Source organism: Miniopterus schreibersii, assembly GCF_964146895.1.
Source record: "Miniopterus schreibersii genome assembly, chromosome: 18".
Lineage (NCBI taxonomy): Eukaryota > Metazoa > Chordata > Mammalia > Chiroptera > Miniopteridae > Miniopterus > Miniopterus schreibersii.
In genome coordinates, this window is record NC_138121.1 from 30151334 (window position 1) to 30169574 (window position 18241).

Below are 18241 nucleotides of genomic sequence, written 5' to 3' on the forward strand. Positions count from 1 at the left end.
TGAACCCGGGACCCTTCAGTCCGCGGGTCGACGCTCTAACCCCTGAGCAACCGGCCAGGGCTAGGAGGCTGCTGCTTTTTAAACAGACAATTAGCACAAGATGCCATGTGCTTGTGCAGCCACTAAACTAGGCAAATCCATCAACACTGTCCCCATGGAAGCTGATGTTCAGGTTTTCCTAGTCTTCCTTCCGGCGCATTTCTGAGCTCCTGTCCTGCGACTCAGCTGATGGACAAACTCTGTTCTCGCTGGACAAATGAGGGAGCAGAGTGGGGCCTGGCATCCCCCCAGCATCCTCCCCTGGCTCCCCAGCCTCTGACAGGGCTCTCAGGGCTGGTCACTGTGCTCCTTGGAGGATGACAGTTGCTGAGGACTCCTCAAAAGCAGCACTTGGCTGTAACTCATCCCAGCAACTGCCAGCCAAATGCCGAGCCTCAGGTTCTCGGCCTGCAAGAGACCATATCAGGGGCTTCGACACTCAGGGGCTCAGGATAGCTTCTTCTCTTTCCTTTTTAAAATAAAGTCTTCTCAGAAGGGTGCAAATCTAACTGCCACAGCCCCCCTCATTTGAGTATGAACTCAGAGTCCAGCCTTCAAGGCCTATCACAGCCAAGACCTCAGATGGCCCTGTAGCCTCTGCTCATTTCCCTGAACACTGGGGGACACTCGGCCCCCGCCAGACCCAGCTGCAGCTGCTGGCCCTGAGCAAGAGGGCACCGCACGTCCAACCAGGTGCCAGTGTCCAGAGCCGGCCAAGCCCTGCCTGCAGTGAACTCCGCTTTGGGACAAGGCAGGGAACATGCTGACATCTCAGTGGTCAGTCAGGGCAGGTAAGAGGTCAGACGGGGCGACCTCTTGGGCTGAGCTCCCTGATTCCCAGCTCTGTACCTGCTTGGCAGACAGCCCCCTTTTCTAGGGGTGACCCTGGGGACCTGACACCACCTGGAGTCTTACTGGCTGAGCACGGGAGGTGGGGATAAACTCAAGTCATAAGCGTAGCACCTGCTTCTCTGAGGCGCCCTGCTACTCAGAGGGCGGAGCCAGGCACATTGCTGCCTCCGATCCCCACGCTGGTGGCCCTCCCGCAAGGCCCGCCCCCGCCCCGGCCCTCACCTGGCTTCATGGCGTACATGACCGCTCGGGAGCTCCTCAGCACCGCCTCGTAGATGGCCTTCTGGTTCTCAGTGAACTTGCCATTGGCAGGGAAGGAGCAGGTGATGTCAGAAGAGAAGCAGTAATACTCGCCGCCCATGTCGAACAGGCTGTGGGGAGAAGAGGCATGAGGCCCAAAGTCTTCCTCCCACCGGGCACTCAAGGGCAGCCTGCTGAGTCCTGGGTGCATCAGGGGGCTGAGCCCGAGCAGCCTCATTCTATGACTAGTTCAGGCAGCATTTGGAGACCTCCTACGCTAGTGTCTTCTCACGGTGCACGACAGCAAAGGAACCCTGGGCCATCCCGGGAGACCTCTGACCCCAGAGCAGGGAGGACCCACTGGATGCTCAGCTGTGGGGACTTTCTCGGGAAATGAGGGAGGGACAGAGACATCCCCAGGACCCCTTCCACCACTTGGCCTCCATATGAGCATTCCAGCAGACCCTCCCAAGACTGCGTGCTCCCAGCACAGGGCGTGGCTGCAGCCACGAGGCAATGCATGTGGGACTGGACAGGCGCCTTAGGATGGACGCACCAGCCCAACAGAGAACATGGGCTAAGCTGCAACACCCGCCTCTCACAGGCGCCAGTGTCTCAGTGAAAACCCAGCCAATGGCTCTGCTCCAGCTCCGGGGTCCCCTGGGCCAGAAAAGAGCACCCATCTCCCTGCTGGGATGGGACAGATGTGCACTGCAGGGCCTGGTAGAGGGATAAGAGGACACTGCAAAGGACAGTCCTCATGTCCAGCAGGGCCTTCCGGGGCCTGGTCAGCAGCACACCGCCCTTGGGGCTGCCCAGAACCCCAGCACCCTGAGGGGGGTGCAGAGCAAGCCCAGATAGAGGGAGTGGAGTGGGAGGACAGACTAGGCCTGGATCTGGCAGTGTGAGCCAGCAGTGCTGGGACAGATGGACCCGCTGCTGAGTCAGGACAGACCCAGCTGACCTGCCCTCTGCACATCCCGTGATAGGTGATAGGGCCCGGGTGCAGCGAGGCCAGGAGTGGGCCAACCCATGCTCCCACACCCTTGAGGCCAGACCATGCACACAGAGCCCCCGGGCCTCAGGGCCCTTGCACTCTCCATAGTGGTATGGGACAGGACACATAGGGGGCTGCTGGGCCCAGGCATGGCTCCCACTGGGTCACCAGGGTGACTAGAGCCCTGGATGGAAGGAGCGGGGTGCACAGACAGAGCGGCCCTGTCCCACCTGAGCACCTTGGCAGGGGGATCCACAGCAAGCACAGGGTGGGCACCCACCAGTCGCCTCACCTCTTCACAGAATCACGACCAAGTCATCATGCTGCTAGTGACAAAACCAGCTGAGGGATATCAGTCTTGCCCCAGGCCTGAGATACTGCTGCATCTTCAGGACCAGGGGACCACAGAGCCAGGTGGAGCCGAGGCGGCAGGGGCTGCCCTGTGTGACTAGCTGGAACCCTGCTCTGCTTGGTGTCTGGTTCCCAGCTCCCTGTGGGGGCCAGTCTGCAGCCACATGCATTCTGGCAAATCTGAGAGGGGGGCAGAGCCGCACCTTCCACTATAAGGGCCTCTCACCCAAACCCAAATTCTAATGGTAAACACAGTCACTCAACAAATCTTCTAGAAGCTGCCTGTGCCTTTGGGGGCCCCTATCCCACACGGCAGAGTGGGGGACTCCAGCCCTACTAGTGAAGCAGGGGTCAGGCTAGTGACAGGTGGCACCAAAACAGATTTTTTAAAGGAAAAACCTGAATGATCAGGATCCTCAGATTTTTGCTGGAATCCAAAGTTCCCAGCTGAGCACTCTTTAATCTCCCGTCTTTTTCTGATTGCAAAACACCACAAACAGTGTCAACAGTGCAAAAAGCACCAGATAACACCTCAGGTGACTCTCAGGAGTGGGGAAGAGCCCCTAGCAGCACAGCAGGGGAACTCTGGGTTGGGTCAAAGTCACAGAATCAAGGGGACTCTGGGCCTCCCTTGAGGTGGCCCGCCCAAGCCTGGTGTGGGAGCTGGGTAAGATAAACCAGAGAGGCCCTGAGCAGACACACCCAGGCATCTGTTCCCCAGGAGGCTCCAGATGCAACAGTGTCTGGGCCAACAGCTGCCTGCAGGTTTATTCCTGCCTGGGGCGCACTCCCCCAGAGCTGGCCAGGGGGGTGGGCACACCTTCTCTCTAAATACAGGGAAACTGAGGCTCTGAGTTGGGGGGTCAGCAGCTGAGGGCCCAGATAGAGATGGGTTCTCCTGACCTGGCTCCAGCACTTGGCCTTCAGAGCCTCAGTATCCCCACCTTTAAAAAGGGGACAGCCACAGTGCTACAGGTTTGTGTCCTCTCGGGGCCAGCGTGCAGGCAGACACGGGGAGCAGAGCTGCATGGAGCCATGAGCGTTTCACCCAGGAGCATAGCATTTTCATTCGGGCTCCTCAGAGGCAACAAAGAAAAATGGTTTATGGGCTGATTCAGAACATCCAGGAATGGCCTGAGAAACAGGACAGTCAGGAACGTGGGGGACAGATGCTGGGGCCACCACATCACAAGGCGCCCTGCAGCAGCACCCCTGGACAGAAAGATGTATTGGATGGTGCTGATCTCAAAGAAAAACAGAAATTGCACTATTCGAAAAACCAGGAAGCCTCCAAGAGCACAGCACATGCTGGGGGCATACAGCGCAGCGAAAATGAGGCTCTTCCCAGGCAGACGAGACGAGCGAGTTCCCCAAACTCTCAACAACCCATGGAAGGTGGCATGGCAGGGGCTTGGAGCTCCTGGGCCAGCCTGGCTTTGTCACTGAGATTCTCAAAGACTTCAGCTGTATTTTTTGTTTTAAAATCATCCACTTTCTGGAAAAGGAAGTGTACAGCCAGCCGGCAGCTCCATCCTGCCCAGCGATGCTCAGGCACGGGGCTGAAGTCTATTTTCGTGCTCTCAGTTCCCTATCTTTCTGCTTAAAAAAAAACACACAAAAAACAAAACTCCCCCCCCCCCCCCCCCCGAGTTCCTGCACACATAAGCTATTCAGAGTTAAGCCATTCTGGAATCCAGGGACGAAAGCCATCTCTTCTATAAATCATCTCCTTCCAACTCCTCTGTGTCCACTTCATCCGTCCTCTGAACGCAAACTGACAATGGAGAATTCAGTCATACTTTGGCTCAACCAAGGACGCAGGGTCCCTCCTCCCTGGCTGCCTGGGGACACCACCAGGAACCCTACCATCCTTGGCTGCGTGAATGTGTGTGATAATCTAAGACAGCTGGGGAGATATTACACATCTCCGAGCAATACGCTGGCCTCCCGTCCCTCACATGTGCTCATCTGCTTCTATTTCTGGCTGGAATGAGAGGTTCTGTCTTCCGTTGGCTCCTCCCGGGCAGCTTCATGCCCGGGCTACCTGCCACCACCGGCCCACCCAGACCCTCCCCAGGCCCCTCAGCTCCCTCGGTCCCACTGCAGGGACCAGCCAGCCCACAGGCAGAAGGCCTACTAGGTGGTTTGGCCAGTGACGTGGCTTGGGAATAGTCGGGGGAAGGCTGCAGTGCTTATAATACAAGGGCCACTCTGCACTCAGCTTGTAGCCTCATTTTAATCTCCCGAGTTGTGGCCTAACACTCAGCTACTTCTCACCCGAGACGAACACTGTACAGGCGCGCCTGCACCCACATAGACCCAGTCACGATGCAGGAGCATTTCAGACCCCAACTTGCGGCCGCCTAGTTTGTGTTCCAGGCCAGGCCAGGGGATTTCTGAGTAGCAGGAAACCCTTGTTTCCCTCCAGACCTTAGCGTGAGACAGAAAGGAAGGCGTACTGGTCACTTCCAGCTCATGTGCTCCAGATGAGGGCCCTGAGCCAGCCACCCACTCCCGGCCAGACGCTCTGAGCGCCAAGCCCCAGGTATGACCAGTGGGGCAAAGACCATCACTTGGAGTCCTGGAGGTTCCCTCTGGGCCACTGGCTGACCACCAAGTAGACCTCTCCCCAGCGCCTTCGGGGCATCCCTGCTCCCCAACCCGGCCACACAACAGTACCCCGGGGGGGGGCGGACAGACAGGAAAGTCAAATACCAGCTCCAACTGCCAGCGATCCCAACACACATGGGGTGACAGCAGGCATGTGCCGGGACCTCCTGTGTGTCTGGGAAGAACTGTTGTAACTGTCTACAGGGGACATGGGGAGAAGCGGAGCAGCAGTGTGGGCCAAGTCCCCAGGAAGGGCACTGCAGGGCACCTGGCCCGGGGTGTGGGTGGGACCCAGTGGCTGGCCACCCCAAGGGCTTACGGCTGCCACAGCACAGTGGGGCCCGGGCTGGGAGTCAGGGCAGCGGCCTCCGTGGGGGCGGGAGTGAGTCGGCGTCATGCGCGCGGCACATGGTGCATTTCACTTTTTGGTCAGCAGTGTCCCATGATGTCTGTGAGCACCCGGGCTGTCTGGGACCAGTGCTCTTCACACTGTGGACTGTAAAGTCAACTGAGCAGGGTGCAGGTAAGAAACATAAACAGACTAAAGGGGTGGAGAGAAAATACATGGTCAGCGTGTCTGTGTAGCCCGGGTGCATGTGCATGCAAGCATGGTGCTGCTTACTGGACAGACGCTACAGGCCACGGCCACGGGGCTGGGCAGATGGCCGACCAGGGCCTGTGCCCGCTTGAGAGTTCCTAAGGACTGGCATGTCCTTAAGACTATGAAGTCCTCGGGATGGGGCGGCTGGGACAATCAGGTGTGCCTCTGAAAAAACAAGAAGGTGGAGGAGGGCCTGAATGGGCTTGGCCTGGCCTTGGGGGTGACACTCATCCTCTAAAGCCCACTGAGGCACTGAGCACCAGGAAAAGTGAGACTTGGAGACTCCCTACCCCAGCCCCTGGCCAGCTGGGGAGGGGCCCCCAGGCCCCGACTTGTACCTCTGCAGGCCACATGCACAGTCACCAAACAGATATCAGACCAAGTGGCTGCCTGGAGCGAGCAGAACTGTCCCATCGTAGCCTGTGGGAACCAAGACATGCCAAGGGAGCTGCTGGGACCCTGGGTGAGCAGTGGCACCCACAGACTACGGGGCAATGGATGTCTGTGACAGAGAGGCAGGCTGCTGCTCATAGATAGAGGGGGCAAGATGGGGGTGACCAAGCAGTTTAAACTAATGTCCAGGTCATAAAAGCTGTGGAATTAATAGGGAGCTAACTTGAAAGAAGGGGCAGGAAGGAGCCAGCCAGTAATAGTGCAATGAGCCAGAAAAGGGTGGCCAGGTGGGGAAAGAGCCTGCCCTGGCCATGACCCCTCATGGGCCTGTCTGTTATCTGCAGGAGGAAAGGATGGGGCAGCTGACGGCCCCTCAGCTTGGGGATGTGACATGGGCAGCGGGAGCAGCAACACATGCCAGCCAGGGTTCAGGTGTCTTTGAGGGCTGCCCTGGGAGGAAACCGGTAGCCTTTATTCATCTGGGCAAAGAGAAGAGAGGCTCTGGTGGACATGAGCTGTGCCCCACTTTCACTGGTCAGCATGGCAAGGCATGTGACAGCCTGGGCTTCAGGCTGACCATTATCAGGGCAAGGAGAAAGATGGGGCCCTGGTCCCACGACAGGGTTGGAGAGGGGAAGATGACACTGGCTGGCTGCTGACTGTGGGGCTGGGACAGGTCTCTTCCCCTAACTGGGCTGGCCGCACCCCTCCCACGCCCCAGGACACACAAGACCAAAGCCAGCAGGGAGAAGGCCCAGCCCGCACGTCCTGAGACTATGCTGCCCTCTTCTGGCCAGCGCTGGGAGGTCTGGCTCACTACCCACCAGCCACATCCTGCCTGCACTGGGCAACCCAGACTGGTGCTCTGGGAGCTTCTGAGAAGAGCCACGGGGCATTCTACCCCAGGGACCACTCCTCCTGCCACATGATGAGACGGAGGTGGCAGGGGAGGAGAGGTGCCCTAGCTGTTTTACAAATCAGAGTGCATTGGAAGCACACTTTCCCACCTCTGCCCCTTGGGGTGAGCCTGCTGATGGGCCCAGGAGGCAGGAAGTGCCACAGGTGGGCCTCAGACTCCGGAGTCCAGCACAACAGTGGGCCCAACTCCAGGGGCACTGCTTCCCAGGGGATTTCAACATGGGCGCTGGCGCCCCCTGGTGGCTCACGGGCAGTGTGCCAGTTCTTGGCACTTCCGCTTTGGGGGCTCCTGTTTCCAAGGCCCAGGCTGTTCTGGGAGGACTGGGCAAGTGTACGAGGGCCCCGAGGACAATCAGGGTGGGGAGATAAGGTGCTGGCGTGGTGTGAGGAGTGGACCTTGAAATGTTCTTCTCAGCTCTCAGGTGACAAGTCTGACATGGGTAAGAACTCACAGGCCCCAATTGACAGGGTGCTGACTGAGGCAGATGGGGGCCCCAGCCCAGCTCCAGGTAAGCTCCTGGTACTGAAAGGGCAGAGGTGTGGGAGGTAGGCCTGGCCAGCCTCAGGCTCCCTCTGGCACACACCCAGAGGACAGTTTGGGGGCCATGTGACATGAAAGCTACCTGTGAATAAACTACGCCTGGTGGCTCTCACCTCCAGCTTGTCTTGGAACCAGCTGCTGGAGCACAGGTAGGAGAGGCCCCACTTGCTGGCTCTGGGGGGACACGGCCCATGTTGCAGCTCTCACCTGCCTAGGGCTATGCTGTGCCAGGCTCCATGCTCAGCACTTCACACTATTATCACGGAGTCCTCCCTACGTGCTGTTACCACCAATGATTGACAGAGAAACTGAGGCTGCGGGATGGCCACTCTGCTGGGGAAGGCAGGGACTTGAACTGAGGACCCTCTGCGCTATCACACAGCCCCGCCTCTCTCAGGCTCCCTGTGAGTTGGGGGAATGAGTGTCTAGGACTATAGGTAGAGGGACAGAAAGGGCTGGAGCACTCAGCACACACTCCCTACTCCCCGCCTTCTCTGGTAGAGTCTGACTCCCCTGGACCAGCTCTGGCCCCCAAACAGTCCCATGGACTGAATGTTAAGATATCTCTGGGGCATTTTCAGCAGACATAACGGGACTGAGACACAGAGCATCGCTGCTCTGAAAGACTCAACTTCAGGAAACATTCTGCACTATGCTCATATTTTGGTTTCATACCTTACGATGAAGTGCCGTGGCTTTTATGTTGGGATAACAGAGTGATTTATTATTTACCAAATGCAATGGGTGCTCGACAGATCAATTTCAATGAAACAATGGCTTATAAGCGCTGCCAGCAATCTGGCAGAAGCAGTAATCAACAAAACATGTTGTTCTAAATGCTCTATAATAAATTGACTATAATAAACTCATAATTATTCAACTGGCTACATTTCAAAGTTGGCACTAGAAAAATAAAATCACCAATTTGGGTTTGGCATTAACATCCAAGGGATTCCTTGGATCACTTCTGTCTTGCAACTGTGACCGGGAGGTGCAGGTGCCAATGCTACCCAGGAGGGCTGAGGCCACAGCACCTGGGCCGGGTGGAGGCCTGATGTCATCTGGGCCCACCTGGTCAGGGGCAGCCCTAAGAACAGAGCTGGCACCCGCCTCTCACAGGGTGAATATGTCCCCAGGGGCAGATCAAGACGGGAGTAGAGAAGCAGCCACTTCCTCTGGGGTGTGCCTGGCTCACAGAGGAGAAACACTCGTGGCCACATGGCCTGCACCAGGGCCCTCTAGCTGGCCAGAGCTGCCCCGAACAGCTGGGGCCATTGTTGTGGCTGGGACCAGGACTCTGCCTGGGGACTGGCTTCCCACGTCCTGTCCTCCCAGCCAGAATAGGCCACAGAGTCAAAGAACATCAGGAAACATTACAGGAGTCAAGAGTCCTTGAAGAGGCCAGGCGGTCTCTGCTTGGGGCCAACAGTGCTCAGCCAAGGCCCAGAGGGCAGGGCACACCCCTCTGTTTCCTCAGTCTCCAGCTGAGCCAAGTCTGAGGCAGCCAACCCTCCTCCAAATCCGTCTGGCCCTGCACTTGGAGCTGGTCCTCTCCTGTGTCTCGCTGACCTCTCCTGCACATGGCGAGGGGAAGAGTACCCACCTCATGCGAGCAGAGTGCAAAAATCTACATCAACAGATGTCCCCAGTGCCAGCCCAGGGGAGGGCCCTGTCAAGGCTGCTGCACGCCCTGGGCCCGGAGGGTGTCAGACACTCGAGAGGGTGAGAGTGAGCAGTAGTGCTCCTGGCCAGGCCCCAGGGGAGAGGGTGCATGTGTTCCTGACACACTCCTTTGCACCAGTGCAGTCCCGACAGGTGTGTGCTATCTCCATTCACAGATAAGTCAACTGAGAGAGGGAACTAAGTGACTCTGTTTCCTTCCAGAGGGCTGAGCTGGGCTCCTACCAACTCTGACCTGAGACAGAATATCCCGTCCAGCTACTGAACCTGGGTGAGTGAAGAGACTGGCCAGTCACGAAGCCTGCTGTGCGCTGTGGTAGAGGGACCCTGGGATTGGGTGGGTTCCCAAAAACACTTGGCAGTGACAACTCAGAGCACATCTTTCAGCTCACGGCCCCCGATGGACATGGCCGGGGATTCCCAGGCACAGGCTCCCCAACTCCTTGCTGCAGGGCTGGGTCACACCTGCATGAGGCAGGGCTCTGGCCAGTGTCCCCGGAACCCGGCTTGGGGACAGACTAGCAAGACACACACGAGACCCGAGAGGAAGCCTGACACTTCCTGGAAGCAGGCTTGGGGAGTCTTGCTTAGGTGCCTCAGAAACAGGAGGGAAGGGCTCCAAAGATCCAGCACCCACAGACCCCTCCCAAGGCCCAGAGCAGAGACCCAGCAAGGTGGGGCCTAGGCCTGGCATGAGCCCTACGTGCCAGAGGTCCACAGGCAGGATCTGAGGATCGGAGGGTTGGAGCCACAGGTCCTGCCCATACCTGCTTAGTCATGGCTCCATGAGAAGCTGGGAGAACTTCAGACTGTGCTTAGAAAAGGTGTGTGAACAGCCACGGGGGCAAAGCACTACCTCTGACCTCCTGAACTAATGGTCACTTATGCGTAGGGGTCGTGTGGCCAAGGCTGGCAGGTCTCAGAGGGGCAGAGGCTCCCTAGGGGTCTTCTCTGCTCCAGGCTGAGGTGTCTACCCTCCTGGCACCGAGACAGAGGTGTCAGTGTGGTGGGTGCTAAATGCAGAGGACAGAGGCTGGGGACAGTTAGGGCCCTCTTCAGAGAACCCACCATCTCATGGTCCCAAGGACCTGCCGCAACCCCATGGTACCTGGTCCCTGCCCATCTCAGTGTTCCCTGGCTCCTAGAGGGGGGGCACCGTGCAGGCGGGTTCCTGTGGCAGAGGTCTGGCCCAGAGCAGGACCGGGCCTCGCTGTGGTTCGCCCCCTCAGGGTGGAACCAAGAGGCCCTCGTCAGTCACTCTGGAGGTTGGGTCCCCCCGCGGCCCCACTGCTCTCACGCAGAGCCAGGGCAGGGGCACCTCGGGCTGGCCTTACTCACCACATGTCTCCGTCCTGGATGGTCCGGTCGTTGGGGGCCCCAGCGTGTCCGTAGTGCAGAATGGCCGAGTTCTCACCCCTGCAGAGTGTGGGGAGAGGTCAACAGCTCGCCCTCACCCACAGGCCCCAGGGGCTGGCGCTCTAATCCCCTGCCCCATGCAGAGGCTTCTATACCCTGATGCAGAGGCCCGGGGTGGCTGCATGAGGCCTACAACCTGGGGTGGGGACATGGGGAAGGTGGCCCTATCGCCCAGTCACACACTGGTGGGCAGCCTCTCAGCTCGAGGGGGCCCTCCTACTGGGCTTCCCTGGCTCCTGCTGCTCAGGCAGGTGCCCTCGGGGCTGGGGTTGTGGGTCTGATGCGGGCAGCAGAATGGGGAGCAAGGGTCCGTGGGCCTGGGGGAAAGAGTCTGGGGGAGCCCCCTTTCCTGGTGGCTGAAGGGAGAGGGGAGGCCCACTGAGAGGGGCTGGGTCAGGGGCCTCCGGGAGTCCTGCTGGGACACAGACAGGGTGCTGGTGGCCTCTAACTCAAGAGAGCTTCCTCATGAGCGATGCCTTTAAGAAAAAAAGGAGTTTTAAGTCTGTCCAAAGGAAAAAAACAAACAAACCTCACCTGGGTATAATATTTATGGCCCTGTTCGGGAGTCTCAGGAATCATAAAAGTACAGTAATGGTTTTTCTATCTACCAAAGAACATTTCCAAGGACTGAGATGCTCACATGTATTATTCATGTGCTGAGGATGTGTGCATTGCCGCTCTGTCCTGGCTGCAGGGGCCAGACCGTCTGACCAGAGGGGCAGGGGAGCGGGAGCCACCCACAGCCAGGACGTGCCCCTCAGAGACATACCTACACACACAGCTCCTTCCACCCGCACTGCACACAGAAGCTGTCACAGCCTGGTCCTCAAATGCCAGGTGTGCGACTGTGTGGAAGGGGTGAAGAAGGCCAGTGGTGGCCAGGCTCCCTCCACATGGCACTCCCAGAGCAGGCAGAGTCACCCTCAGCTCCCAGGGCCTTCAGAGGGGAAGTAACTTCCAAGCTTAGGTGGGCACTGGTGTGGCCATGGGAGTGAGAAGGTGTGTCTAAGCTGGGGAACGGTGGGGCCCCTCACTTCCCACAACCTCCTTCCACAATCATCCCCAAGTGGCTCAGGATGCCCACTTACGTGCCACAGATGCAGGTGTAGGAGCTGTGGCGCATGCCGCCCCGGGAGTAGCAGTAGTGCTCGAAGAGGCTGCAGGAGAAGGGAGACACATCAGGGAAACTGAGTCACCAGAGCCTGCATGCCCTCGCGAGGCCTGAGCTCGTATGAGCTCTCCAGCATGGCTCTGTGAGGCTTGTAGCTGAAGTCTGGGGCCAGCCACAGGCCACAGAAGCACAGTGTGGAGGGAGCAAGGCCAGAGGAGCTTGCCACCTGCAACACTGTGGCGCTGCCCAGCCTGCCAGGCCCATCGGGAGAACAGCCCTGGCCCTGCGGGGAGATGGGCCGAAGAAGGGGCCACAGTTTCTGCAAGGCTGAGGGATTGTCTCCCTGTGACTCCCATGTACAGTGGCCACACCCCACCCCAGTAGGAGGGGCTAGACACACAGCTAGGGAGGAACACAAAAGCTCTCCCAGCCCCTGCGCTGGACTCACCTGGGGCCCTGGCCTGACCCCAGGGAGGGGCGCAGGGGAAAGACAGCAGGAGCTGCTGGGCACTGGCCTGGAGAATGGGGGCAAGGGACATGGAGATGGAGTAGGCCCTGCTTCTCCCTACTTGGGACAAGCCCCCACCAGCCACATCCACACCACATCAACAGTGCTGAACCCTTGGAAGCCACAATGCCAAGGACTCTGGAGAGGCTAGGAAGCCACCCCTCCCCACACCAGATGCCTTAGGAACTGGGAGGGGGGCTTGTCTCTTTGTGGGACTCTGAGCTCCAAGGGCCCAAGCTCCACAGAACCCAACCAGAGACGGGGGTGACAGTAGGGACTGCCCTCGCCCTTCCTGAGGCCTGGGCAACTGTTCAGGCCCTGCCCTCGAGGTGGCCCTGGCTGAGAAAGAGGTCCAGGTGACCCTGCCCTGGACCCACCACCACAGCAGGCATACTCAGCACAGGGCTGTGCCACTGCCCCCATCTTCGGAACAGCAAGGCCCGGTGAGCATTAAGTGGTGATTCTGCTCTGCGTTCTCGGCCGCCTTTAGAGAGCATCTGTGTGGAGGAGCCTACTCTTCTGGGCACTGTGAACACACATTACGTATAATTGCTGCGCTTGGGTATGAAGTCGTTGTCGGTCAGGAACGGTTCAACTGGCTTTCAGACTTGCCTTATGAGCCTCATGACAACTGGGCATCTGCGAGGGAGATGCTTCCTCAACAGAAAGGATTCCAGGGACTGCCAGGGAGGTGAGGAGAGGAGCGCATTACTGGTCACAGCAAGAGCACTCAGGCGGCTCCCATTTTCAGCGGCATTCTAGAGGCCATGGGGACAGCAAGACCAAGTCAAGGCTGGAGAGTGGCCACAGATGAGCACGTCCCTTGCAGCCAGCCCTCCTGCGCCGCCCTGGCAGGCAGCCTGCAGCAACACCACTCAGGGACCTCTGCCCCCTCCCTGGACACACAGACTCTGAGCTGGACACGCTGTGGAGCCAGGGCGCCCCCTTCGCTTTGAGAGAACCTCAGACAGAAGCAGGCCTCAGGGTGCACGGCCGGCCATTCTCGGGGTAATGGGGACAGTGGGCTCTGTGGAAGCAGGGGACAGGCAGAGGGCACAAAGGAGCAGACAAGCGAGCTCCCCAGCAGCCCGAGGAAGCAGGGTGGGGCTGGCTCCCTCCTGCAGCCCATCTTGGCAGCAGCGCTGCCCTGCTGTGCCGTTCACTCATTCACTCGCAGAAACAGCCTTCCTCAAAAAGTAACTGATAGCACGAGGCACAGCTTACAGATGCTCCTAAAAGGACCGGCTGACCCAGATGACACCCGGCCTCAGCGGCAGCACCGGCCCATCTCTCAGCCCCCACACCCACAGGGAGTGAAAAGACGCGGAGACACCGCAGGCTGGAATTTCACTTGAGCTTAAAGGGTCTGAAGTTCTTCAACTCGGTCTTCAGCCCCTCGTTTTGTTTGAAAATGAACTTTCCTGACATGACGTGAGGACACGCTGGTGCTTGGGTGGCAGTTACAGGTGAATGCAACGGCCACGTTTTCTGCTCACACCCCGGGGCAGAGCCTCTCCGGGGCCTCGGTCTGGCTGCGGACACACGAAGGTGCCCAAGTTCTGGGGCAGGAGCAGTGGCTCAGGGCCCTGCGGGAAGATGCAAGTCTGACTTTCCAGGGGTGGAGGAGAGGAGTGGACACTCTAACCTGGATCCACATGCCTGACACGAGGCCCCGCACAGCTCGGTCAGCACTCGGCAAGCAGTCACAAGGACACTGCAGCTACAGAGGCACCTGCTTCCCACGGGAGGCGACAGAAAGGCCCCTCCAGACCTTTACAGAAAATACGGGAAACTGAGCCAGAAGAGGGTGCACCAGAGGGGCCTAACCACTGAATGACACAGCCTATGGCCGAAGTCAGCCCCGTGACGTGATGGCAGAGCATGCAACCGGAAACCCTCCCACCTCCAACACTCGAGGTGCCGCATAAAGTAGAATCAGCAGAGTTCACAAGACAGGAAAAGTGAGGCGGGAAAGGAAGGGGGAGCTGGCAGTCTCAGGAACCTGAAGGCCTTGGCTTTCACTGCCATGTGGGGACAGCAACAAGACCTCAGGCACACAAGGGATAGGGGACTAGACCTAAGCCCCACCCCCACATAAAGCTGGGGCCCGGGCAGGGATGCACCTCAGCAGAAGTGTAGATTTGGGAGAAAATTCACAGGAATCAAAGGAAGCAATCAGGAAGCCTGCCTGGGCTCTGGGAAAAAGAGAACATTCCTTCAGAATTCAAAGCATGGGTCTGTCCTCCACGGAGTTCAGGTTCAAGTGTGAACTACCTACATGGCTTGGAAAACCCCAAGCCAGGAAATTAACAAAAAACTTGGTCCCTGACTGGTGACACCTGGAGCACGTGGCAGGAGTAGACACCAAACCAAACTGGGCAGCTGCACCCTCGACCCAGGCCAGCCTGGATCTCTGCACATGCATGTATGCGCACACACATTCGTGTACACACATGCAGAGGCATGCACACAATATACACGTGTGTGCGTGCGAGCACACGTATATATATGTGTGTACATGCAAACACACACATGCATATACACACCCCACATACATTGAAGATGAACTCACAATCCAAAAATAGTTCACAAGAGTTGTCAGACACAGCAAGCAGCAGGCTGAGACCCCCGAGAATTTCCCGCAAAAGAATCCTCAGATGGATACACAGAGAAAATAATACTACAAGTACAGTTTGAAAATAGGTACAGCAGATTTTATAAAGAACCAGCAGCAGAAGGGAAGGGAGGGGTCTGTTCACATCCTGGCCCCCAGCCTCACAGGTACCCTGCTGCTTTGTGGTCCCTGAAGCTTTCCTCCCATGGCCATTCTTCTGACACCTTCGCCTGTAAATCTCTCATAAGCAAGACCTGGGTGGAAAATGCTCTGCATCCAGGCATAAATGAGAGCCCATAAGTAACCTGGGAGAGTCTGTGCTGTGAATATGAGGTGAATGTGGTGGAGACTGTGGTTACTGCTGCGACAGAAGGGCAGGCCCATCTGTTAGTCTGGAGAAAACTGATGGGGCAGGGACAGCAGACTCCGGGCGCGGGCCTGCAGGAACTGTGTCTCTAGGGACTAAACCACTGGGCCTCCCCCTGTGCACGGAGCCTTCCTGGGCACATGGCCCAGCTCCCAGCCTCTGAGGTTGATCATCTGATGAGATAGACACAGCCCTATAAAATTGCATTGGCTGCCCAAGATAATGGCAGAATGGCTGCTGGGTAGCAAATGTCCTGAGCTACAGCACAAGCGGGAGCCAGCCAGGGAGGTCAGCAGGGCAGTGTGGGGCATCGGCCACATCGCCCCCTCCCAGGCCAGGCCTGGATGCATGTTGGGCTGCCAGGCGGCCAGGCCAGGAACAGAAGCATGGAGAGGGAGATGGGCAGGGTGGCGGAACTTGGCTGAGCAGGGGCTCTAGGAGAGCAGACAGGACAAAGGGTTATGAATCTGGATAGGGGCAGAGCGTGGTAGTAGCTAAATGCAGTGTCTTCATGGGCCTGGGTGGCAGCCCATCCCGCTATTGTTGCAGTCTCCTCAGGGATGCCCTCAGGCCTGTGGGTGCCCCACTGCCCTGCACTGTAGTCCCTGCCCCAGGCCCTACACCCAGCCCCCTGGGGCACAGCTCAACACCAATGCCAAAGCCAAATCCCAGATCTGCCTCTTACCAGCTGTACGGCTTCTCCGTGCCTCAGTTTTCTCATCCGTAAAATGGGATAATAGTACCTCACACAGGCACTATTAATGTGCAGGTCCACGGCCTGGACACCCGTACCCACACATTCCAGCACAGCCAGGCTCTCTATGGACATCCTCCAGCCCCATGTGCAGCATCTCCAGGATAAAACGCACATGTACCCAGGGCAACTCAGCACATGGTTCCTTCCCAGCTGCCTCTGTGCCACTCCCAAGCTGAAGATTCCGCTCAAATTCTCAGAGTCCCAGCTCCTTTAACAGAGTTCTCTGTGGGCCTCCTGAGGAATGGTGAACAGATGGGGGTGGGGGACTGCCCTGTCCCTCCCCTTCCCCAGGCCCCTAGGTAAAGAAAGACACAGAAAACTCTAAGGAGCCACCACCAAGACTCCAAGTATGCTTTAAATAAGTAGCAATCACATGGTCTGTCTCCAAGAAGGGGCTGATTTAAAGCCTTGGACTAAACCCAGAAATGCATTATTAATAAACCAGTGCTCATGGCGCAGCTTCACAGCACAGCCTGCACTGATGCAGCACCACCAGGGAGCCAGACCGGCTGCAAGGCTGCAGGGCCCGTCTCCACCACCAGCAGCTTTCTTACTTCCTGATGTTCCCCGATTCCCCTCACTCCCCCTCCTGCTGCCCCCACCCCAGTCCTGGACCAGGGCCAACATCACCTTCTAACCCAGGACCTCCCTCCCTCCAGTCTTGGGGGGGATGTGACACTGGGCCTCCTGGGCCGTGACAACTGGATGAAAACAGACTCCATGAGCTCCATTCCCTGCCCAGGCCAGTCTCCTCAGCTGCTGCCAGGGTGCCATCTACAGCACCCTGGATGGAAGGGCCTGTACTGGAGGGGAGGGATGAGCGGGGCTTGGGGCTCATGCAGAACTGAGCCAATGCAGTTTCCGACTTCAATGCCTGCAAGGTTTCAGGCCTGCAGTGTTAAGGGATTGGAACAGCACCTGCGGGCAGGCCAAGGCTTCGTGCTCCGTAAACACTGGGGGTGGATGAAGCTTTGTTAGGTCTTCCAGAGCCCTGGTCTCACATCTAAGCCACAAACGGGTCTGGCAGGATGAACAGACCTGCACAGTCCCAGGACGGAGGTGTCTTAGGCGGGCTGGTGGAAAGGGGGGGACTGGTCCCCTGGGAGAGGCCTGGGGATACGGAGGCCCTGGAGGGGGAGAACCCACCAACCAGAGGCAAGGCCAGCAGAAAGATGGCGCTGGTCACGGCAGGCAGACGCGGAGACAGGAGAAAAGCCACTCACTCTGTCCTCAAGAGCAGCTTATCAAGGTACGAGATAATTAGCATTTTAATTGGGTAATTGGGAATTCTAAATTGCCTATCTTGTATTAAGCATAACTGAGGACATAACATGACATTCAATTAACAAATATTCCCTTTTATTCTTGACATGCTTGATTAGGTGGAGTTTCTGAGTAGGATCCTTGGTATCAGTTACTGGACAGTTGCCGAAGCCCTGGCTGCATCAGGCTGCAGTAAACTTAAATACGTATGTGTACGTGTGTGCATGCAGAGACACACACACACACACACACACACACACACACACACACACTCTCACACACGGGTGGAAGATACCCTGGAAATTCTCTACACAAAGAAAAGAAAGTAATGAAAAGAAAGTAAAATTCACCCATAGTCTTACCCTCCAGAGATAACCTCTATTAAATTTGTGTTGACCATCCTTCCAAGCCATTTTTATGCATAAGCAGAGATTTTAAAAATTGTAAACTTTCTTTTTTAAAGTCACCTTTTAACTGGAGTCTGACATACATTCAGAAAGGGACTGAAATCATAAGGACCCAGCATAATGACCTGTCACAAACTGCCTCCAGAAGCCGCTCCGAGGCAGTCCCCCCCCCCCACAGACAGCCTGACTTCTCACACCACAGGCGGGTTTCGCCTCACTTGAACTTGACATAAATGGAATCAAACAGGCCCTCTGTCTGGCTTCGCTGCCCCACAGCGTGCGGTGGAGGCCGGGTGGTGGGGAGCTGTTGCTCTCCCATTCTTCCAGCATGCCACTGGGTGACTGCTCCAGAGTCTCTGCTCTTCCATCTTCTGCTGGTGAGCATTCTGGTTGTTTCCAGACTGTAGCTGTCACAAGTGGTGCTGTTGTGGACGCTCCTGCCAGCATTGAGCAGCCAGCTAGGAGGGGAAATCTGTGTCCTGGGATTTTGTGTAGGTTCAGCTTAGCAGATAAAGCCAGTATTTCCAGGTAGCTGCATCAATTTATTCACTGGCTTATAACATCTTCTACTTCATA

The 18241-nt window shown here is 57.4% G+C and overlaps 1 protein-coding gene across 1 annotated transcript in view; it reads right to left on the reverse strand.

The window, feature by feature from the left end:
• The window catches only part of PEPD (peptidase D), a 109853-nt gene that overhangs the window by 11917 nt on the left and 79695 nt on the right, over positions 1-18241 (reverse strand). Inside the window, exons 10-12 of the mRNA XM_081118572.1 lie at positions 11727-11795; positions 10561-10638; positions 1114-1262 (exon numbers count right to left, since the gene is read on the reverse strand). Of these exons, the coding sequence (XP_080974698.1) occupies positions 1114-1262; positions 10561-10638; positions 11727-11795 (296 nt within the window). The remainder of the gene's footprint in view (positions 1-1113; positions 1263-10560; positions 10639-11726; positions 11796-18241) is intronic.